Raw genomic sequence first — 23335 nt, 5'->3', positions numbered from 1 at the left:
CTCTTCTTCTGCCTATGCATTCTCATGATAAAGGGCACTTTAAAGCCCCTCTGACTATGAATGAGTCCTAGTTAAATATTTCAAGAACTTCTTTACATGGTTTCCTCTGATGCATGTACTGTTGAGACATCTGTCTTCCTTACTAATAAAGTAGTCTAGATTTAAAATGAACTTCAGTGGATTGCTTTGAAACTATAGGCACATATGGTTCATAATTAGCTGGATATCTCTTATAGTTAAATGATTTTTTTCTCTCTCTCCCTCTCTCTGTTGCCCATTCGCATCAATAATAGAAGCAAACAAAGTTCCAATTGTTCCCTGTTGCGGGACATTATGTGCCTGAATAAATGGATGTTGGCTGTGTCTACATGGATTTGCCATATGGCTACAAAGGCCGAAAGAATAGGGGCAGTGTGCTTTGTGCCGGGGTGAGGAGGGCCGGCCAGGCAGGGTGCGGCAGGGCGCAGGCAGCCGCACACCTTCCCGCACCCCAGGGCCCTCTGAGAGAGTGGAGCTCAGGGTGAGCGGGACACAGCCCTCCCCACATCAGCATGGAAACCTGCTGGCTCCTCTTGGGAGATGCTCAAGAGCTGGAATTATTTGCTTTAATAGAATCCCATGCCTAAACTCTTCCCGGGGTTAGGACTTTCCTCCCGAGCTGGCTGGGCGCACCTCGGGGCAGACGGCAGCTCCTCCCGAGCTGGCTGGGCACACTTCGGGGCAGGCGGCAGCTCCTCTGGCTGAGGTATTTGGGAGCTCAGAGCAGGGATCTTTCATTGCAGAAAGTCCTATTATTAGTTGGGGGCTGGGACAATGGAGGTCCCAAAGGCACCTGCTTTCATGAAAGCGAGAGAAAAGCCCATAAATCCTGGAGGATCCAGCTGCCTCACTCCGGGTATTGTTGGCTTTCATAAGGAAAGGGAAAAGCTATTTTTCTTTTCAAAGGGGGAGGGGGAAATCATATTGAGACAGCAGCCACTGATGCAGGCATGTAAAATAATCCTGTTCTGATTAAGCGATCATGGAGCTGGAGGTAATCAATGCTACTTTTACAGCCAGCGTTTGGTGGCCGTGACAGGGTGGCAGAGAGGAGCCCTGCAGGGTCCAGGGGAAGATGATGCGGATAAACCCTGAGCTTTATTCTCCTGGCTCCCTCCCTTCTCCATGAAAGATCATTGTTGCAGAGCTCATAGGGCTGGGGAGTGCTGCCCTTGTCCCTCCCCACCTGATGGGTCCTGCATGGTGGTGCAACACTCCGAAGAGGTGATACGGTGTGGAGTGGGGTCTGAAAAGGACAAGTCTGACCAGCTGGTCCTCATGCCTCTAGGACCCCCATCCCCCTCCCACATCCCTGCTCCCCATCTGTACTCTCCAGTTTCCCAATCCTTGCACCATTTACATCAACGACCAGACTTGGTCTGTTCCCCACTCTTTGGGCAGTACAGCGTTTGGGACCCTGAGAGGGGTGTGTGCCCTGACTCCATGAGGCTGTGTGCAGATCCCATTGCTTAAACCTGCTCCTCGACCAAGGGGACAGGGTGACCCACAAACTGCCTTGGGTGCCTGGTTGTGACAGCACTGCCACCCCCAAGCATTAATGCCAAAATGCTGGGTATTTTGTCTGTTTGTTGTTTCCCCCCTTCCCCCCCCCCCCCCCTCTTTTATGGGAGCTGAAATTGCTGCCTTTCCTAGCACTGTTGTATGTTTGCCCTGTAAATCATTGCTGAGCTTGGGCAAGAGGTACCAGGAAGTGTTTCCTTGGATAGCCACAGCTTAGAGCTCCAGGTCAGGGTTTGAATGCTGGAAGACACCGGGGACAATCTCCCCCTCACCCCCAAGGCAGGGGTGTCCAACCAGTGCTGAGCCCACCGAGGGTACTGTGCGGCTGTGGTCACCCCCACAGGCAGTCCCTAAGCAAAAGCTGCAGCAGCCGTAGGTAGCCCTGATGGGGTGCTGCCGCACTCAGCATAGTCAGGCCCTCAAGGAGGGGCCAGATACAACTTCGGTAAGAAAACAACTGAAAACAAATAAAACCTCAGAAAACGTGCTGAAAGGATAAATTTGCGGCGTGAAGAAGGGCGTGTGCTGCCGAACTTCATCAATACTCAAAACCACTTATTTTTAGAGCTGGGAAGGGTGGAAAATAAACCCGTTCCCCTCGGAATTGCACACCAGCTCCACACCGCAGGGCGTCGAGGTGGACGCGCCGTCCCCGCATCCCTGCCCTCTTCCCCGCCTCAAATACATAGACCTGAGCTTGCCTCCCCAGCCCCAGCTTCCCCCCCCCCCGCCCCGCATTTCCCCTCTCCACCCGAGGACGCCGGCACAGCACACACCGAGTAGCTTTGCTGGGGTTTCCTGGCTTCTTTATTTAGTGTTTCTGAAGTTGTGGCATTATTTGCAATGGCAGTGGTACAGACCGGCTCAGGAACCACTGAAACAGATTTGTCTTCAAGTCTAGTAAATATTTTGATTCATAGCTACATCTTGTGAATGCAAAAAAAAGAAAAAAAAATCCCACTATAAAAATAAATTTACATTTTGTAAATAACAAAAGCAAATATAGTGCCCTCTGGCTTAACCAAAAAGAAAAAAAAAAAAAAAACCGAAAGGCTATTGGATGTCAAAGTTATCCACATTTCTGACATAAATAGAAAATATAAGTTAGTATAGCTCTTAAAAAAAGTTCTGTACAAATATACACTCGCTTTTTTTTTTTTTTTTGCACTGATAGCTCAGCAGAGATTAAGCATTTCATATAAATGACTTTTAAAGCTTTACACTTCAGGCCAGTGTACTCACATTAGGCATAATACATTTCTATACAAAACGTAATACATTGCACAGTTGTACGTTAATACTGCTCCGGCCGCGACCGGCTGGGAAGCGCTTCGACTTCGTCTCCCGGTCCCATTCCCGGTGAAGGCGGGCCCAGGGGGAGTCCCTGCTCACCGCACCTCCGGGGGGCGGTGCGCCTCTCCCGTGGGTGCCGTAGTGCAAAAGTCTGGGGAGGAACAAGAAGGAGAAAAAATAATCAGGGAAAAAGAAAAAAAAAATAAAAAATAGGGCAATAAAACAGCGATGCCCAGCCACCCCCGGGGCGCTCCTCACCTGGCTCACCGGAGCCGCTTGCGGGGAGCCTGCTCAGCCGTAGCGGCGCCGGGGGGCTGCGGGCAGACGGCGGGACGCTCCGTCGCCGCCTTGGACTCCGCTGGCCTTTTCCTCCTCGCGAAGAAATCTGGATGGGGGACGTAGAGGAACGGGGGGATCCGTCAGCCGCTGCGGCGGGGCACCCACCGCCCACAGACCCCCCCCAGCGCCTCCACGCACCTGTGATGCGGGCCGTTGGGCCCCGCCGGCAGAGCCGCATGCCACGGCAGCAGGGCGCGGCGCGGTTCTCCCGGCTCAGGCGCCCTCCGGGCCCCTTGCTGGCGACGGCGGCTGCGGGGGGCGGCGGTGACGGCGGCGGGGAGGGGGGTGCCCGCAGGAGCGGGACGCGGCACCGCCCCACCTGCAGCGTCTCCCGGTAGAAAGCGGGCACAGCGCCGCCTTCCACCTCCTCCCAGCGCAGGCGGCCGGGCCCTGGCAGCGGTGTGTCGGTGTGGAAGTTGTAGTCCCAGCGACGCTGGTCATCCTCCCCGATCTCCCGCAGGCGGCTCCGCAGCTCCCGGCCCAGCTCCTCATGGTCCACCGGCCCGAAGAGGCTCCTGCAGACGGGGCTGCGGCCGTGCCCGCCTAGGGCCCGCCGGACGGACAGGCGCTCCAGGGCGGCGGCGGCAGCGGAGAGGTGCACGTTGGGCATCGCCGCTGGCGAGAACGCGGGATGGGTGGGAGGGATGGGGCGCGGTGGGTGCCCCCCCGTCGCTCCTCGCCTCCCGCCCCGCCTGCTATCCTATCGGCCCTGCCTTTCGCCTCTAAGCCGCTACCCCTCGCCGCCTGGCTTTTAAACCCCACTCCCCGCGAATGCGAGCAAAACAACTATTAGCATAATAGTATTTCCCTACCATCGGCCCGCCGCGATTGGCGGGTCCCCCCCCGCTACCCCCCGGCCCCCGGCGGCAGCCCTCCTGCTCGCGCCCTCCATTGGCTGCGGTGGGCAGCGCCGCGCCGCCGCCGGCCGCATTGGCGCGGCCCAGCCCGGCCCCACCGGGGCCCAGGGGCACGTTCCCCAGCGCTGGCCCGACCTTCGGGGGTGCTGTGGCGCTCCCCGCCCGCCGCCGGCTCCACTCCCTTTGTCTGCTGGTGACCTAGGCTCCTCCGGAGGTTCGTCTCCGGCGTCTTTCGGGGCTGGTTTCCCCCCTCCGTGTTGCCGTTTCAGCGTGTAGGGGGTGTGCGTGTGTCTGTTATCATTTTTATTGCTGTTATTATTTTATCCGAGTGTTGTCGTCAGGTTTTCCAGCATCCGCGGGGCGCAGGGGTTTGGGGAGGGGGAGGTGATGCGTGTGGAGGAAAACGGGATCGTTTCTGGCTCGGGTTTTTATTGCACTGCTGCAGAACAAAGCGAGATGTTTGCAGATTTCAAAACAAGCTGAAGGCTATTTTTAAAAACAGGGCTTCTCAGCTGCATGGAAGTAATAAGTTGCAGCCTTACTGAATAGAAATACATTAAAACCACAGCATTTTCCTCTCCTAACTTTAAAACCCACATAATACGTGTTTGTTCACTGCAGATGAACTAATCTTGCTATTGTGTTGCCAGGGATCAGCTGGCTTGTGCTTTACATTTTCTGCAGGTCACTGCAATTGTTGCCTCTTGTTGTTTTGGGATGGAGGAGTTTGAAGCGGGGGGGGGGGGGGGGGGGGGGGGGGCGTAGTTGACACGGTGCTAAAATTGGGTCCAGAATGTCACTGTAATTTTGAATCGTGCCTCAGAGGCTTGTTACCACAGTGAGCTTTTCAGCTGCAAACAAAAAGGGAAAAGGTGGACCTGTATCACTCTTTGAGCATTTGGGGACACTGACTCTCTGTGTATGTACAGCTCTTGCTGCTGGGAAACTTGAGCCCTTGAGCAAAGACAACATTGATGGTTTCATTCCCTAGAGGGAATAAAATTCATTTTAATCCCTAGGGTGATGCTGGCTGTGCACAGCCTGCTTAGGTGCAAGCTTACTGCAGGGCTGGAGAGGTCACAGCTTTAGGCCGCTTGGGGCAATGGTGACTGCAGGAAGGTGTCAGCTTCAAGAAGAGGGGTAATGGTCCTTGCACTTATGGAAAGCCCTTTCTCATTCCCCAGTTGGGCTAAAGTAAGTAATCTTCCTCCATGCTGTTTTCACAGTCAACCCATGTCTGTGACAGAGCAGCCCCCCAGCACTGCTGTGGGCACTGGCTCCTGCCCTTGCCATACTGGTGAGGAGTGCAAGGCAGCCAGGACAGCTGCTGTAGGCTTCGAGGTATGATATTTTCATAGAGTCACAGAGTTGTTTGGGTTGAAAGGGACCTAATCATCTCATTCCAACCTTCGTGCTGTGGGCAGGGACACCTTCTGCTAGACCAGGTTGCTCAAAGCCCTGTCTGTCCTGGCCTTGAACACTGCCAGGAATGAGGCATCCACAGCTTCTCTGGACAACCTGTGCCAGTGTTTCACTCCCCTCCAGGTAAAGAGCTTCATCCTAATGTCTAATCTAAATCTAAATTTTTTTCAGTTTAAAGCTCCTTGTCCTATCCCTACTTTCCTCATGAAGTCCCTCTCCAGCTTTCTTGTAGGCCCCCTCTAGGTACTGGAAGCTGCTCTAAGGTCTCCCTGGAGCTTTTTCTTCCCCAGGCTCATCAACCCCAGGTGTCTAAGCCTGTCATCATAGGAGAGATGCTACAGCCCTCTGGTCATCTGCACTTTCAGTGGTACTCCCAAAGATTGGCCATGCCAGGAGAAACCAGCAGCACCTATGGTTTTGAACCCGTGGACCTGGGGTTGGCCAGAGAGGGGGTTGCAGCCTGGCTCACTGCACAGGAAGGGTCTTTTCGTGCTCAGACTGATGAGCAGTGAAATGGTGTGGCAGGTTTGATCTCCTGAAATAATTTTCTGACGTCTGCGGGTTGGGCTGTTTAGTTGGAAAGGTCTGTAGCTTTGCAGTCAAGAGAAGATGCAGCAAACGTCTTCAGGGTGCAGATGCTGCTTGCTTCCTGGGTAGGTGTAGAGTCACGCCTGACAGACGACTGCTGACTGATGGTACAGACAGACTACTCTCATTTCACAATAGTGGTAGCACAGGAAGTTTAGATAAATATTCCCAAAATGGCTCTTGAGGGTAGCCATGAACAGGTCTCCTGGCCCAAAGGGTGTGATTCAGGGAGCAGGTCATGCGTGCCCTCATGGTTCCTCATCACTGAAAACACATCATCTTAAAAAGCAGGAGGTGAGCATCAGTTAATAAGGGTTTGGCCAGGGAGAGAAGGAGTGGGTCCTGAGCCAAGCTGGGGTGGGAGGGGAACATGTTGAGCATGGCACAGTGTTCAGCTGGGACTTTTCTCAGCAGCCATCAGACAAACCTCTCAGGATGTAGGATGGGATGTTTTTAGAAATAGATGTGCTATGCAGAGAAAATGCATGGAGTTGTCCGAGAAACCTGCTGAAAAAGTGCCCTCTATTCAAGACACGAGCCAAATGGCAATGCTGGGTCCCCACAGACAGGGGCTCTTTGTGAGGAGTCCCTGTGAACCTGCTGCCATCCTCTCCCAGTGCTGGGAGAGGCCAGTGACCGCCTTTCCTGTTTTCTGCCTCCTTGGTTTTATGCATTCCTGCGCCGCAAGCCAAGTGAGCAAACTTCCCTGCTATTTGCAAGATGTGGGCGTGCCCTCTGCAAAATCCACATCGTGGTCCTCCCAAACCGTTTTCAGAGGTTAGCCAATATTTACACAGTAATTGAGGGATGCTAGGAGCTATGGTTTGAACAGGGAAGTTATTTTCAGGGGTTGCCTTGTGTTCAAGGCTGCTTCACCTTCCAGCTCACCTGGGAGTTAAAGCAGCACATGTTTGAGGTTTTCTTTTTTTCATCTTCCTCACTGCCAGTGTTCTCCATCTCTTTAAATTCTATTTTTGTCCCATTATACACTTACATTTTAAGCTGGTAGTCATAGACTTGGGGACTTTCAGCTCACAGTCGCCAGTTCTAGCAGTGTCTGTGCCTTTCTTCTGTGTGGAAACAGAGCATCTCCAGCCCATTTAAGGAGGAAATACTGTCTGCACAGGGAGATGTTTTTAATTAGTGAATCCATGAACTCTAAGGCCAGAGGGGTATGTTATGATCCTCTAAACCAGCAGTTTGCCTAACATAAGCCACAAAATCTTACCCAAGAACTCCCACCACCAAGCCCATTATCTTCTTTAGAAATTCCTGCTTCAGAATACTGAGCAGAGTAATTACCACTATGGTTAGAACAATGCCCCATAAGAATGAAACATTTTTGCTCGTAATATCCAAGTCATATCTGCTTATGTCAGAAAAAACAATTACTTTAACTAGTGTGTATTTCTGCTGGCTGCTCTGTTTCAAGAGGGGGAGGAAAATAATACTGCTTTATGGCTTGTGCATCATTGCAAAGGGATTGTGATTGCAGGAGGTTTATTGCATTTGACTATTCCTGTTTGAAAACAGTCCAGGTTGATGATCAGAGCCAGTGTTAAGCCTGATAGCTTGGCAGATAGTGGAAGGGAGGTCCTTTCACCGTAAACTGAGCAAGGAATAACCAAGGAAATTTGATAAGAACACATGAACGTAACAAAAGAGAGAGCCTTAGCACTGTCATTCTGATGGGGCTGGTTGTTGCAGGGTTTCTGTGACATGGCACCATGGAGGAGCCCTCCTCCATCTTTTGGAGAGTCTGCTGGTGAACATCTCCTGCAGGAATTGTCCTCAGCATGTTGCCAGACAAGCAAACTATTGTTGGGCCTGTGAAGCTTGAAGGTTTGTGCTTTGCTTCCTTCTCATTTCCTTTGATACACCATTACCGTTTATACGGTCAACAATGTTTAACTCAGGATTCTTCAAATGCATGTGATTGCTTCACTTTAGAACATGCTATATTCCATAATTGCTTTGTCTGAGATACAGACCAGTAAACATCAGTACTTTATCTCCCATGTACTGTACTTCTCTTTTACTATGCATGTGATCACAAGCAATTTGCAGTTTTGCATTTATACCAGTGGCAATTTTGCTTGGTACTTTGGAGTCCTGCTTAAATAAATTGATTGCAATTAAAGTTCAAGTTAGCACAGACTGCCCAAACTTCTCATCGAGGCTTTTTTCACCAGCAAAGTGATGCTTTGAATTATTCAAGCCGGCGTAGTTTCAGAATTTTCCATTTCCTGACATGGTCATAAAAAAAAAAAAAAAATATCAAATTATGAGATGTGATAGCTAGGCAAAGCCACACTAACTCAGGGGTTAAAATGGGAAAAGATGATCTGAACAGAACCCTGAAAAAAACCCTGGTAGTTTAAATTCAATTGAAATTGTTTTTTTATGCGTTCTAAAAAATATGCAAAAGCTAACATCTCAGGAAAATGCTTTATTTCGTTCATTTTGCTATTTTTAAAAATTATTATACTTTCTGTCTTTGGTTGTTAAAAGAAGAGCTAGCCTTGCAGCCCAGCTGTTGCGCATCATTAGGGTAGCACAAAGGTAGCAAGCAATGAATTTATCCTAATCTATTGATGGACCTGCCAGTGCACCCGGGGCGATCGCATTCTCTTTTCACACTCTTTTTTTTGCTCTTTCCAGCATGTTGTTTTACTAGATGAAGTCCACTCACCATCTGGCCCCTTGTGACTGACTGGAAGCCTGACTCGTTTGTGGGATTCTCTCCATGAACGGCAGTGTAGAGAGCCTTACCAACACTCTGCTGTTAGCTTGGAAACCAGGCTGGGAATGGCGGGTACCAAACAGCATTTTGAGCTCTCAGTAGGTACCCATGGAGGGTGGCTCTTTTTTTGCTGACTGACTGTGTAGTTATATTTGAGCAGCAATTACTCCACTTATTTATATTCCCTGCTTTTCTGTTAGTATTGTTTCTGTGAAAGTCATGCTCTATGCTCATTACCTACTGTTTGTTGCCACTCTTTGTATTAAATGACAGGTTTGCATTTTTCTTGTTTTGACATTCCTCTTGCCTTTCCTTTTGACCCATAGTAATATTAGTTTTGGAGTAGCTTTTCATAGGTTATTTTTGCCTTCTGTAGGGGGTAGTGGTGAAGAAGCCATTACACAGGTCTTATTTTCGGTTTCATATTTCTTAAGTAAATGGGTCTTTTTTAGTGCTGATAGTCTTGCACGAGTCCTGCAGGAGGTTGTCATGGCCTGGGCTGTTGCAGAGGGGAGGTGCCTCCTCCGAAACCAAGCCCAAGAGCAGCGGTAAGTGCATCAGCATACCTTCAGATGGAACCCAGCTCACAACTAGTAAGTACACAATCGGCATGCCCCTGGCCCCTGGTCCGGACGTTGGCTGCGCTGCCCCAGGCCGTCCCCGGTGTGCGGGGCAATGGTGCCCTCTAATGTTGGCTGCTCCGGGAGACACGGGAGCTCGCCCCGCTTCTCCCGCTCGACTCTGGGAGCGCGGCCTCTCACGGTGAGTCCACAGCACGGTGAGTGTCGTTTTCCCCCTTCCCCTCTGTTGCCGGTTGTCCTCCCGCATCTCGGAGCTCCCATGACTTCTTGGTGTATTCTCCCGTGATCCAGCTCCCTGGGATGGCATCACAGGAGCTATTGGCTGGGATGTACCTGACAACATGCTCCCACTTTCCCGCAAGTTGCCAAGAGACCTCTGGGTAAGGTTTGCTAGAGGACACTGCTCTCCATGCCACCAGCCTGCAGACAGCCCTTTGCTGTCCATACGATTCTTTGACAAGCTTTACGAATAGGATAATGCATTCAATTTATTCTGTGAAAATTCTGTTAAGTGGGATCTTGGCAGTCACAGAATCATAGAATGGTTTGGGCTGCAAGGGACCTAAGAGATCATGTTGTTCCATGCCTCCTGACATGGGTGGTTGCTCAAAGCCCAACCAACTCCAGCCTGGCCTTGAACACTTCCAGGGATGGGCTATCCACATCTTCTCTGGGCAACCTGTCCCAGTACCTCACCACCCTCACACCAAAGAATTTTGTCCTAATATCTAATGTAAATCTTTCCGTTTAAAACTTACCACTCTTCCTATCACTACACTCCCTGATAAACAGTCCTTCCCCATCTTTCTATCCAGTACCTTTAGGTACTGAAAGGCTGTTCTAAGGTCTCCCTGGAGACTTTTCTTCTTCAGGCTCAACAACCCCAACTCTCTCAGCCTGTCTTTATAGAAGAGGTGATCCAGCCTTATGATCATCATCATGGCTCTCCTCTGGACTCTTAACAGGTCCATGTCTTTCTTTTGTTGGGGGCCCTAGAGCTGAACACAGTGGGGTCTCAACTGAGCCCGAACTCCAGGTAAGGTCTCAAAAGAGCAAAGTAGAGGGCGAGAATCACCTCACTCGACCTGCTGGCCATGCTCTTTTTGAGGTAGCCCAGGATACGGTTGATTTTCTGGGCTGCAAGTGTACATTGCCAGGTCATATTCAGTTTTTCATCCACCAGTACCCCCAAATCCACTCACCACCAAGCCTGTGTTCACATTTGGGATTGCCCCAACCCAAGTGTGGGAATTTGCACTTGGCCTTGTTGAGCTTCATGAGGTTCACACAGGCCCACCTCTTAAGCCTGTCCCTCTTGATGGCATCCCTTCTTTCCAGCATGTCAACCACACTGCTCAGCTTGGTATCATCTGTAAACCTGCGAGGCTGTACTCAGTCCCGCTGTCCAGATCCCTGACAAAGATGTTAAATCGTACTGGTCCCCAGAGGGACAACACTCATTATTGGTCTCCACCTGGACATAGAGATGTTGACTGCAACCCTGAGTTTGACTACCCTGCCAGTTTCTTATCAAGTGGTCCATCCATCAAATCCATGTCTCTCCCTTTTAGAGACAGATGTTGTTCAGGATAGTATCAAATCTTTTGCACAAGTCCAAGTAGATGATGTCAGTCACTCTTCCCTTATCCATCAATGTTGTAACCTCTTTGTAGAAGACCATCAGATTTGTCTGGCACAATTTGCCCTCAGTGAAGCTATGTTGGCTGCCACCAATCACCTCTCTGTTTTCCATATGCCTTAGCATAGTTTCCAGGATGAACTGCTCCATGATCTTGCCAGGCACAGAGGTGAGACTCGCTGGCCTGTATCTTCTTTTTTGTGCTTTTAAAAAATGGGCATTTTGTTTCCCCTTTTCCAGTCATGGGGACCTTCACCTGTCTGCCTCAGCTTCTCAGATATGATGGATAGTGGCTTAGCTCAATGGTAGCTCAAACTCTGGAAATCCAAGAGAAGGAGATGCAGTTGTAGGGGATTCAGACCTCAAGATACATGCTTGTTTTCATGCAGGACTGGCATGCCCTGGGGAGCCCCAGGAGCTCTGTCTCCTCTACATCTTTCTGTGGCTGGTTCCCTGGATTGTCTTGTCTTATTTGCCTCCCGCAGGGCTTGCTCCCTCCTTTCCCTGTGATGGGGTGTTTAGATATCACACGATGATGCAGCATGATGAGATAATTTCTCCCCTCTCATCACCCCCTGGCTTCTTGTTTGTATTCTTTAATTAATTTATCTTCTTGCCTACAGCTTTAAATTTGCTTTTAGCATAGTAACTTTCTGAAGACACAGCACTAAAATTTTATTTGCTCTCTATCTTGAAATGCAATAATTTTATAATCTCCCTGCTAAATTCATAGCATTAATTTTGCTGTGGACCAAACATAACCCAGCCAGTGGTGAACATACAAAGGGAGAGGTTAAATGAGCTCCTTGTGTGTCCATCACATTCATTTTACAGTAGTTTAACTATGGTAAGGCTGCCCTGCCTGCAGTGCGGTATGTATTCCTACAGAGTGGGGAGTTAATTGTACCTGGATCCAGCAGCATGCTATAAACACATTTATGTCATGTAGAACAATTAGTGCTGTGACTCATTGCTGGGAGCTCAGCCTATGTTTTTGTGTGGAGTAGCATTCAAGCATTTGTATGTGTTTTCTGCAACAGCAGTTGGCACAAATCCCACTAGTGTTCAGCATCCCTCAGATCCAAAGAGAAAGCAAATGCCATATCCCCTAACTGAGCAAATGAGGTGGAAGACCATAGATAACACTGGCTTAAAGGGTTTTTTAATGGTTTGCATTATATCCACTGACATAGCTATTTCTTAATGAGCCAGTTCTCAGGTTTTGGATTGAAGCTGAACCTGCTACTTTGGGCCATGGTCAGGAATGTTGCTAAATATTTCATGTGGTTGTAATGTCCTTTGGTAGATGGTGGAGGCCAGGTGAAAGCTGTATTTTTTCCTGTGCTGTGCCCAGGTTGAAAAACAATCAGGTCATTCTGTAGCCTTAGAAATTACCCTTAGCCACTGCTCTGCCACTTCTTGTAGGTGCTGTTGCTAAAATAAGTTTGTATGGCAGCAAGCTTCAGTTTCAAGTAGGTTGAGTTTTGGACTGAGTGAGAAGAGGATTGGGTACAAATTGAGGCACTTGTACCTGACTCTTGATTAACCTCTAACTTTATAAAAGTGCAGTTAAAGCCAAACCCTGATGTTGTGCAGGATAGCAGGTATCTCGCTGTCCCCTGGCAAGCATGTAGTCACACACAAAGGCATTTCAAAATGACACGGTACAAAGTCTTCTAGTGTGAATCATGAGCCACATTCTCAAACATAGTTGTGACCAAAGGAGTCCGAAACAAATGTTTTCTTAACAGTAAAAGCATAAGAGGAGCTGGATGAAAGACCTGGAGATTAAATCCTGGCAGCATGGAAATCAGAGGCAAAATTCCCAGTGAATTGGGGTCAGGGTTTCAGCCTCAAGCCAACTAATCCAAATCTTGCAGCTCTTCTCAAAGTAAAAATGAGTCAGCTGGTCATCATTAATATTCAAAGGAAAAATATAAACCAGGTGAAATCATTTAAGCTGACAGTGGCCAAGTAGTAGTGAGTTTGCTCTGGAAGGAAAAAAGTGTATCTGGAGATGCTGTGTTTATGCAGTCTCATTGTTCTCTAGATCAAATGCACTTGCTTTGTATATGGGAGAATGGCTTTTTTTTCTTAAGTGACAGCCTACAAATTTAATCTAGAACCTTTCCTTTTCATGCACCACAAACATTTTTCCATTGACCAACAAGGTCCTCAATCCGTCTGCAGTCCCACAGTTTCCAAGGGTGCCTCCAGTGGAATTGAAGGTGGTTGTCATGTCACCTGTGCAGACCCAGCTGAATTTGGCAAATTATTTAATTGCTGAGGCTCAGGACAAATATAACCCACCACGACACAGGCTGTACTGGGCTTCAACTTGAAGGTAGCAAGGAGGGGGTCTGGACAGAGCTGCTGAGTAGATTGGTGTCAGTTTTAATAGGAATCTCGAGGATCCACCTACTGTAGGAAGCCAGTGCCTTCCTTAGGGCAGCTAATCATATTGCTCTCTGGTAGGGCATTAGGAAAATTAGCTGGGATAGACCCCCTTTTTCTAGCAGCATTTTTTCCTTGTTTCAAATATCCTAAGTATTTGCAAAGTGCTCAAGTCCCATTGTTGCCTTGGCAGGGCTGGTTCTCTACTGTTTGGGCTGAAAATTTGCAGGATTTCTTGAAAAGCCAGGTGATGGATCCTGGCTTTAGTGCATGAAGACTTTGATGTATAGAGTTGTGTGTTCCAGAAATGGAACACGTGAACTGGGTAGTAGTGCTCAAAATGAGCTTTTCTTTGTTTATTTCTACCCTCTCTAGAGTGCGAAAAGATTAAGTGCCAAAGACTGACAGTGACAAGTCCAGCCCAAAACTATGCAGGCATTGCTGGTTTATGCCAGCCTTGCATTTGGCCTTAGGAATGGGTTAGAATTAGACAGGAATATCAAAGAAAAAAGCCTCGAAAATAAATATTGCAACAGAAAATTTTTATTCATCATCCAGCTCTCCCATGAGCAGCAGCTACCTCTGGCTGGGGCACAAATACTTACTCTTTGGCATGTTTGGAAGCACTAAATCCCTTTCTGTGCTCTTTTCATGGCATAAATGGTTTTGGTACTCCTTTCAGAAGGGGATCTCTCTCCTTTTCTGGTGGCAAGTCCATGGCAAGTGCTAATATCTTTGCTCAGTGACAAAGAGTAATGGGGTTGCAATTCTGTGATCATTGTGGAAACAAGCTTTATAAATGATTTTAAAATTAAAAAAAAAAGTAGCTCTTAGTAGTTTGCTCTTAGGAAAATTTCTGTTTGTCCATCTCTTGGCTATCTATCTATGCTAGAGCTGTATTCAGCTTAATTACCTTGAAAATTTTCCCTGAACTGCTGTGAAGATTCATGATATCCTGCTTGAGAGCCATTAGTGGGCTCCCCCTGCAACCTCAGTGCTAAGGATCCCCTAAGGAAATTCCACCTCCAGCAAAGGAGATTTGATTTCTTTCTGTCTCAGGTGAATTCAAGTGGAGGGCAAATGCGAAGGTTAGGATAAAGCATTGAAAGGTCTCCAAAGCCTTCTGGTGGTTTGAACAAAAAACCATCAGTCTTGGATTTTTCTTTGTTCCCTCTTGTATTCCTAACTAAAATCAAGACTCTAATTGTTCTCCCCAGGTAGACCTGGCTACAGCTTTTATTGCTGATGCAGGGGATGCAGACCTGGCTGGCAGAGTGGATACTTTTACAGGCTGGTGTCTTCTTGAGCTTTAAAAAGTTTGCTTTTCCTGGGTGAGTGGGATGACAGGCAGCAGTGTGTGCTCTGCTCCAACTTTTAACAGCGCAAATTTTGGGGGTTCGCTCTGGCTTTACATGTCCCAGTCAAGCCTTCAGCTGAAATTAGGTGTTTGCTTAGAGGCAGAAAAGTAAAGACCTGGTGTGAGGCTTTGGAAGGCGTTTAGAGTTCCAGATACATGAAGAGGTGTCTAGCCATATCTGTGCATTTCGCCACTTCTGAGCTGCTGATAAACGCAGCCCTGTGTGACTATAGATGCCTTCATCCCACCTCTGCCATCCACAGGAAACGATTATCTGCAATATAGGGTTGTCCCTTAACCAAGTAGTGGATGGAGCCAGCTGGGCACAGCGGCAGCTGTCTCTTTTTCTCCACATCCCTTTTGGGCGCCATGCAGGTCCCAAGTCCATGTGGAGAAACTGGCCAGCCAAATGGAGCAAGGCTGGGAGGGGGCATGTGCCCCCTGGCCCTGAGCAGGTAAGATTTTGTCTGAGGATGTAACACAGACCCTCCTCTGTGTGGGGAGGCTGTATCTGGAATGTGCAGGGATTTACAGATACATGCTTTGCCCTTCTCTAATTGCTTTATGCAGAAACATACATTAGCAGAAACACTGAATTAACACCCACATTTTGCTTGTGCTGTGTATAGCTTTGCTGGAAGGCTGAAAAACAGAGATTCTTGTAACACTTGTTGTGGTCTCTTGAATGCTTGAGAGTTACAAATTAGGCAGTTGTTTGATTGTGACACAGGAAAATGTTTTGGTAAATGCAGGAGGCTCAAGACTGGCTGAAAATGTCTGGGGCTCTCATTGTGTGCAGAATGTAATGTGTGCAGAGGAAATCTGCAGCATTCCTATGGCAGACCACAACAAGAAGCTCCATACAGCCCTAGCAGTTACAATTCTCATATAAATTATAATGGCTTAAATGTTATTTAAATGATAAACAGCTTTTACATTCCAGACATAGCTGTGATTCCAGAAGGTGGCTGTATAATACCAGCTGAATGAAATACTGCATTTTGCAGGCTAAGTATGAGGCTTTATTTGTGTGTGTGTGTGTATCCGGTTTTGTCACATCTAGCATATTCTTTGGCTATAAACCTTGGACTTCAAGTGCACTGTGTGTATCTTGGAGACAAGGGCTTCATCCATTATCCAACAGTGAGTCGCCTGGAGTTCAATCACGTCAACATGCCAGTAAGCTGAAGACACAACCACAGAGGCGGCAGAAGTATCCACTGCTTTTGGGCTTAATTGCTTATTAGCCTGTGCAGTTTTGCATGGACCCTGCCCAGAAGCCAATGATATAACCACTCCTTTAATCAGTTTTCTACATATATGGCTGTATCATGTTTGCTTACAAGTGTGGCTTGAGCATTAGGAAGAATGGCGAGTCTGGGGGAGATCGTCCGTTGCCCAGGAGAGTTTACACAGCAGACCTGGGCTTTCACTAATTTTTTTCTTGCCGATTCTTTAATGTCCTAGCATAGTGGGCCAGTAGAGGCTGATGTCATTTGATGTCTTGGCTTGAAGGAGAAGGTCGGGGCCAGCCCAGCAGCCCTTCTCCACTGCATGGCAGCTGTTCATCGAACCTTGAGGAGCTTCTGTTTGCTCAGGAGAGATTTTGGGGTAGAGGTAGGCCACAGCCGTAGCAGCACCTGGGCTATGACTCCAAAGGTGTGTCCTCTGGCTGAGCTGAGGGCAGCCTAAGCTAGGTGCCACTCAGTGTGAGCAGGTATGAGAGGCTCCTTCCCTGACAAGATCCTGCTGGAGCCAATGAGACTGGATGGGCACAAAGAACTAAGTTTTCTATTCCTATTTGGGCATGTTATTCTTGGTGTAACTCTCCTGAATTTGGGCCACAGGTTTTTTTCCAAAACTCTTACACAATTGACACAGTCTGTGCCCCATCTGCATATTTTATTGTCAAATTCCAGCATCCAGAAATGTTCTCTTTTGGTTTAATTTTTCCAGAATATTAGAGAGGAGAAACTGCCCTATGGTTAAACACTGGGACTGGCATCCAAGGGATGATATAGTCTGACTCCAGCCTCCTCCACAGACTTCCTCTGTGATTTCAGGGAGGTCATTAAACCCCTCTGTTAGGATCCCATCTGCAAGACAAAGAGGATCTAATTCTTTTCCCCCATCTGAGTCTCAACCTCTTTTTTGTTTGCAGAGCATGAAAAGGGGCCTTGATATTAGCTGGAGCTTTGGGACTTTACCATTTAAAAAGTTAATAACAACCAGCCATATTTCAGATAAAATGTCATTTTCAGTTTAATATGCTAAGTAACAAAGACTTTACCAAAAGAATGAACAATAGCCTTTTCCATTTCACAAAATAATTCGCCAGGCAGAATAAGCGCACCAGCATTTTTAGAAAAACAAATTATAAATAATTGCTTTTTGTAATTTAATACACACATAGAAAAAGCCAAAAGTTCAGCAGCCACCGGGAATCTGATTTCATTGCCGATTTGGACTGTCTCTGTTATTTTTTATGAAAATCCCCCAAAGACTCTGCTATTTTGTAAACTAAACGTGGCTCTTTCTTGCTGGCCATATGGAGTCTTTTTCCATTCATTAGTGAGCTGCTTTCACAATTAGACAAAAGAATAAATCAGTCAACAAATATGGGAAATAATTTTGGTATTACCAGGCCTTCTATGCTCTTATTTGCTTAACTGTATAAATCTTTCACCAGACTACAAATGAGGCTGGTTCCCTCAGTGTCAGGGTCAAGGGAAGAGAAGCATTAGGGCTGGATCCTGTGGATTTGATGGCTCCCACCAACCACGGCTGGTGTTAAGCAGTTTCCCTCATTGTGGCAATTCAGCATTCCCACTGTTGGGGAATTGTTTTGAGATAGTTCTTCCATTTCCTCTCTTGTATTGTAAATCTTAAGTAACATCACCAGAATGATAGCTCCCTAAGGGCTGTGTATCCATAAAGGCTTTACGTGTCTCTCGTTGAGTATCTGCACACCTTACCGGTTATGGTGGGGTCCTCTTGCAAGGAAGGGAAGGGTTATCATTGCTTCTTCTTGGGCAGGAAGATGAGGTATACTTGTAACTACTCCTCTTGCACCTTGTGTCCCTCCTGGCACACTCCCAGAACACAGCCCATAGAAATACAGTTTCTCTTTGCAAAGGGAAATGAGGGCTCTGCTGTATCCAAGAGGCAGTGATTCTTTCTCTGGCATTTCCAGCCAGCTCTCACACTTGCCACAGGTATGGGTGCAATATATTATAATGAAGAAAGGGGGGGAAGTGAGAGAACGAATTACCTGACTGGGTTTAAACCACGACAATACCCTAAATCTGGTGATCATAGCTCGTTCTCCATGGTCACCTCCACAGCAGGCATTGAGCTTAGGTCCCTGTCTTTCAGAACTGTGGCTTTTACCCCTGAGGCTGAAAATTGAACTCCAGGTTTTTTTTTAATTCTATTTCCCTTGTCAATGCCAGTAAAAAACAGCTAAATCTGAGTGGTTAGCTGTCTGCACTGCATGCCCTGGGCAGGATGAGGCTCGATCTGGTGGCGAGTGGCTGCATCTGCAAGTCATTGTTTCCCTCTGTAGCCTTGCTGGGATCTGTTTCCAGTTGCTGCTGAGACAAACTCACCAGTCAAAACATTGATGCTTTTCAAGTCCAAGTCAGCAATGTTTCCTGTAAGCAGTGTTTTACATTGCATTTGCATGAGTTGCTTTTTTGGTTGTCTCAAAACCCTCATAAACAGAGTTCTGTAATTAATTTGACTCTTCTATTCAATGTTGGTAATTTGTAAATCATGCCTGTCCAGCACAAACCAGAGAGTGGTGATGTTGATGCTGTGCTGCAGGGTGTTCAAGTGCAGGCAAATCCATCTCAGGCACACTGAGATGAACCAAATGTTGAGCACTGATCCTTTGCTAAGTTGGGATACACACTGGGTAATCTTCCTTCTTCAGCAGCAGGTACGATTTCTAGGGCATTATTTGTTGGGTCTGTTTGAGTGCTGGTATCCCTGTAGGAAAGTCATTCTTTAAAGGTGCTTTTTTATTAATGCACTGGCTGAGATTGCAAAAGTTTTTTTCTGTTCAGCCTCCAGAGGTATGGTACCCACCCCTGGTGAAACATTAAACCTTTGGTCATCTTCCTCCTTCGCCAGGAGGGCCTGGCAGCCCTCACCAAATCCTGGATCTCTGTGGAGACATGTGTTGAATAACAAGGTGTGCCCAGAGATCTTATAGTTCCCTCTCCCAGGGCTTCATCAGAAGCGTGAGGGCCCTGACAACCGCACTGGATCCAAGCCAACAAATGTCTGTGTTGTGTCCCTGTGTTGATGTGCCTGTGTCAGCCTTCACAGTGAGTTGGCCCTCCATTTCTGAGCAGAGGTGTTACTAAATCAGGGGGACTGGCTGATGTGGTCAATACTGGACAGTCCGCTTGAAGTGTCACAGCTGAATCAACCAAAACCTCAGGGTTTTCATCAAGTTGAAATCGGGGACAATTTGCCCTAAGGCTGGGGCAGAATATCCACCTGCATCAATGACAGCTGGAGACCAACTGGACGTGTAGCAATCCCAGCATGAAGACCATGGGTGGCGGTGATGCTGTGTGAATCAATAGTGCATGCTCATCAGGAATACGGCAAAGTATGTAATGGGCCATCTGAGGAAGAGCATGGTCAGAACATCCAGGGAAGTTGTTAGTCTTCCTTTGCTTGGTGCTGTTGAGGCTGACCCAGTGTTGGGCCTCCCAGTTCAAGAGAGTTGTGGACAAACTGGGTTGGACCCATTGAAAGGCTACTAGGAAGATCAGGGATCTAGAGTATGTAGTCTTTGAAACAGGTGGAGGGAATTTGGCTTGTTCAGTCTGGCAAAGGAGATTGGGGTGACCTAACAGCCACCTGCAACTGCTTGAAGGACGGCTCCAGAGATGATGCAGACAGACTCCTCTTGGTAGTGACAGTTGATACAATGAGAGACAATGGCCACAAACCACAGCTTGAAAAATTCAGATTGCACATTAGGAAAACCTTCTTCCCACACACTCGGTGAGGGGCAGATCTCTTTTCTTGGAGATTTGCAAAGCTTATCTAGAAAAAGCCACAGCTCAGCTGATATGTTCAAGCAGGAGAGCAGATGAGATCTCCTGAGATCCCTTACTACCAAAAGTCCTGTAATTCTACAAAATCAGAGCACTGAGACCTCTGCTTTCTTCTTCTCTTTAAAATAAAGACAATGCTCAGCCAGAATTCAATAAGTAAGAAACCAGGATTCAACAAGTAAGAAAACAAAGAAACCCCTAAGCAAGTAAACAAGCAAGCAGACAAACAAAACCCTAAGTAAACAAGCAAGCAAACAAATAAAACCCCCAAATGACAAATGAGTTGTGTTTATTTAATTCCCCACTTTGCAGTCAGCCTCATGATTTGTGTGGATTTAATGCTTTATTTTTTTTTTTATTTTTTTCTGGCATTGGCTGCTAATTTGTATTCTGAGTGAAATCACATGTGAACATTTGCTAGCTCAGTCTCTAATAAATTTGCAGCACCTGGTGGAAGAGGGAAAACGGCTCAAGTAGAGATGTTGATGAGAGCACCTCTAACTGCATGTAAGATCTGTGTTTGTTCTAGGATCTGTGTAAATCTACTGCAAGAAGCAAGAGGACTTAGAAATAGCTATTCTATTGTAAGCTTCACTTGCATCTCCAAAAATAAAACCAAAGTGCCTTTTGTGAAGAACTGCAACAGTCATCTCTTCTGAGCCACCAGAGGAAATAAAAGTGAAAGAAGTTAAACAGTTAAAGAGTTGAAGATTTTGTCACGTGTTCTTGTCTGGGTCAATGTCCGCTTTCATTCTGCTGGGACTCTCAAGCTGGTCTTAGTTTAGATGGTACTTGAAGCAATGAGCCCACCTGGGACAAAGCTGAAGAACGAGATCTGTGATTTGATGCATGGCTACCTTTAATCCTGCCTGGCAAGAAAGCAAGGGGAGGGAAGAAACAAAGAAAGAATGAATAAATCCCTGTCATGCTGACTCACTACCTTTTGAACTGTAAGCTTTGAACTGCATGCAACAGTTTCTGTGCCTTACTGATGCTTCATGTTCCCAGCTAGAAATCACCTTTGTGTCATTTCTCAGCCCATCAGCCTGCAGTAAATTGTTCCATGAGCACTATAAATGTAAAAGTCAGCTCTGGAGGTGAGGAAGAAGCCTCGGGAATGAGGAGTAAGACCCTGGGGGAGAGCAGCCGCTCAGGAGACATCAAAAAGGGACAAGTGATCCTTGCTGCCTATGTGATTGTAACCATAGAGCTGTCCTTCATCTTCATGCAGATGGGAGTCATGCCTGTGAGTATGGGTTATTTTGTTTCACAGCACGCCTTGCCTTCAAGTGCTAGGCTATGTAATTTTCCAGGAAAGCTATCTAGAGATTTTCTAGCAAGAGAGAGGAAAGTGTTTTCCTACCTAGCTGTGACTGTGTTCAGTATATGCCCAGGCAGTAAAAGCGAGTTTATTATTTGTACTGTAGTAACACCTAGAGACCTTTCCTGGCCTGATGGCTCTGGGTGGAACTAATGTGCTTTGTATCTTCTTGCTTGTAGTGGGAGGGTGACCCAATGAGCAGGCAGCAGAAATCATTGGTTTGAGAGCAGAGGTGGGTTTTTTTGAGAGTGTAATAAACCAGCCATGAGTAGGATTCATTTCTTTTCGCTGGACTTTTCTGCCTGTGTCATGGTTTAAACAAAGTCAGCCATGAATCACACAGTTCTCTCTCACTCCCCCCCCCCCCCCCTTTTTGCCCTCCCCTTGCTCCCAGAAGGATGGGAAGGAGAATCAAAAGAATGCAACTCCCACAGGTTGAGATAAGAACAGTTTAGTAACTAAAGTATAACACAAATCACTACTGCTACCACCAATAATAATAATGATAAAGGAAATAACAAGGGAAGAGAATTACAACACCTCAGCACTCGCCAACCAATAACTTGCCCCACCCCACCCGACCGAGCACCGACCGATACCTCGTCCAACCACACAGTCCTAGCTCTTCTGGGTAACTCTCAGTTACATCCTGGGCATGACGTGCTGTGGTATGGAGTACCTCTTTGGTCAGTTTAGGTCAGGTGTCCTGTCTCTGCTTCCTCCTGGCTTCCCCTCCTCCCTGGCAGAGCATGAGACTCAGAAAGTCCTTGGCCAGACCAAACGTTTGAGCAGTAACTAAAAACATTGGTGCTATCAGCACCGTTCCCAGGCCAAAAGTCAAAAACACAGCACTGCACCAGCTACCAAGAAGGAGAAAAAATGACTGCTACTGCTGAACCCAGGGCAGCCTGGTTTTGTAGAATCATAGAATCATTTAGATTGAAAAGACCCTTAAGATCACTGAGTTCAACCATAAACCACACACTGCCAAGTCTACCACCAAACCATGTTCCTAAGTGCCACATTTATACATCTTCTAAATACTTCCAGGGATGGTGACTCAACACTTCCTTGTGCAGCCTGTTCCAGTGCTTGACAACCTTTTGGTGAAGAAATTGTTCCTAATACCCAATCTGAACCTCCCCTGGCACAACTTGAGGCTGTCACCTCTTGTCCTATTGCTTCTTACTTGGCAGAAGAGATTGACACGCACCTTGCTTCATCTTCCTTTCTGGTAGTTGTAGAGAGAAATAGGATCTCTGCTCAGCCTCTTATCCTCCAGGCTGAGCAACCCCCAGTTCCCTCAGCTGCTTCTCATGCAACTTATGCTCTACACACTTCACTAACTTTGTTGCTCTTCGTTGGATGTGCAGCCGGTGTCTGACCCAGTGAAGATTTCATCTCTAGGTATGGGGAACTGCAGGAAGTGCTTGTTTGGAGCTGTAGTTCTCTCAACCAAAACAGTAAGGTCTTTATTCAGAAATATAGCATACCTCGTTTCCTCTGACCTATTGATTTTGTTGTTTGTTTTTTCTTTTTTAGTACTTGGCCAAGAGCGTAGGTTTGGATTCAGTGGGTTTTGGCTACCTCCAGACAACCTTTGGTGTCCTCCAGCTTGTGGGAGGTTCCATTTTTGGGAGGTAAGAGAGAACAATTCTCATGGCCTTTTACCTAGCTGAAAAAGGCCAGACATTTTTTACTATAGTAAAAAGTCATATTGTTCTGGTTCTTGGTCCTGTTGAAATGTTTGAAGATTTTATAAATGGGTGAGGGGAGAATAAATACTATAGTTAGAAATACTGCAACATAGAAGCAGCCTTTTTATTAACTTAGCTGTGTTTTAATGACACACATATAAGTGTAGCAATACACTGGGAGCAGGCTTAAACTATCAGTCTTCAGAGCCCAGCTCTTAACAGCTTAATCCTGCGAATGTTTTATAGCTATGTATAATCTAAGAAATGTCTTGTGACTGGGAAACCTAAAAAAAAAAGGAGGGTATTTATTGATGTTAAGTAGAGCCATCAGTGAAAATAATTGAGGGTCATGTTGTTTCTACAGCTGAATCTCACTGCAAGCTAGACTTGCATCAATTTTTAAGAATGGATCTATCTATAAGTTCGTCTGTAAAAATAAGAAGAGTGGAAGGGACTCAGGGTTTCTGCC

The 23335-nt window shown here is 47.0% G+C and overlaps 2 protein-coding genes across 5 annotated transcripts in view; one reads left to right on the top strand and one right to left on the bottom strand.

Annotated features, from left to right (window-relative positions):
• Positions 1-2946: 2946 nt before the first annotated feature.
• CDKN1C (cyclin dependent kinase inhibitor 1C) lies at positions 2947-3826 on the bottom strand. Its single transcript, XM_057412845.1, has 3 exons — positions 3331-3826; positions 3112-3238; positions 2947-3004 (listed from the first exon to the last, which is right to left on the bottom strand). The coding sequence occupies exons 1-2, from the start codon at positions 3800-3802 to the stop codon at positions 3117-3119; spliced, it is 594 nt and encodes a 197-aa protein (XP_057268828.1). The 5' UTR covers positions 3803-3826; the 3' UTR covers positions 2947-3004; positions 3112-3116.
• A 3939-nt stretch (positions 3827-7765) lies between these two features.
• SLC22A18 (solute carrier family 22 member 18) overlaps positions 7766-23335 on the top strand; it is a 79527-nt gene continuing 63957 nt past the window's right edge. Inside the window, exons 1-3 of one of the 4 annotated variants that reach the window (XM_057412837.1) lie at positions 7766-7901; positions 8721-8874; positions 22712-22809. In XM_057412837.1, coding sequence (XP_057268820.1) covers positions 8806-8874; positions 22712-22809 — 167 coding nt within the window. In that variant the 5' untranslated portion in view covers positions 7766-7901; positions 8721-8805. Of the gene's footprint in view, positions 7902-8647; positions 8875-14975; positions 15229-20517; positions 21095-22711; positions 22810-23335 lie in introns of those variants that run through there. The other 3 variants (XM_057412838.1, XM_057412835.1, XM_057412836.1) reach the window with 3 other exon arrangements.

This window comes from Pezoporus wallicus, unplaced genomic scaffold (genome assembly GCF_028554395.1).
Source record: "Pezoporus wallicus isolate ANWC-B61680 ecotype Strahan unplaced genomic scaffold, APGP_CSIRO_Pwel_v1 scaffold_6885, whole genome shotgun sequence".
NCBI classification, from domain to species: Eukaryota; Metazoa; Chordata; class Aves; order Psittaciformes; family Psittacidae; genus Pezoporus; species Pezoporus wallicus.
The sequence above is the reverse complement of the archived record's forward strand: the minus strand, read 5'-3'. Positions and strand labels throughout refer to the sequence as shown.

Coding starts and splice junctions, on each gene's coding strand:
- CDKN1C (XM_057412845.1), bottom strand. CDS start 3,802: ATGCCCAACGTGCACCTCTCCGCTGCCGCCGCCGCCCTGGAGCGCCTG. Junction 3,239..3,330: donor CCCAACGGCCCGCATCACAG/GTGCGTGGAGGC, acceptor TCCCCCATCCAG/ATTTCTTCGCGAGGAGGAAA.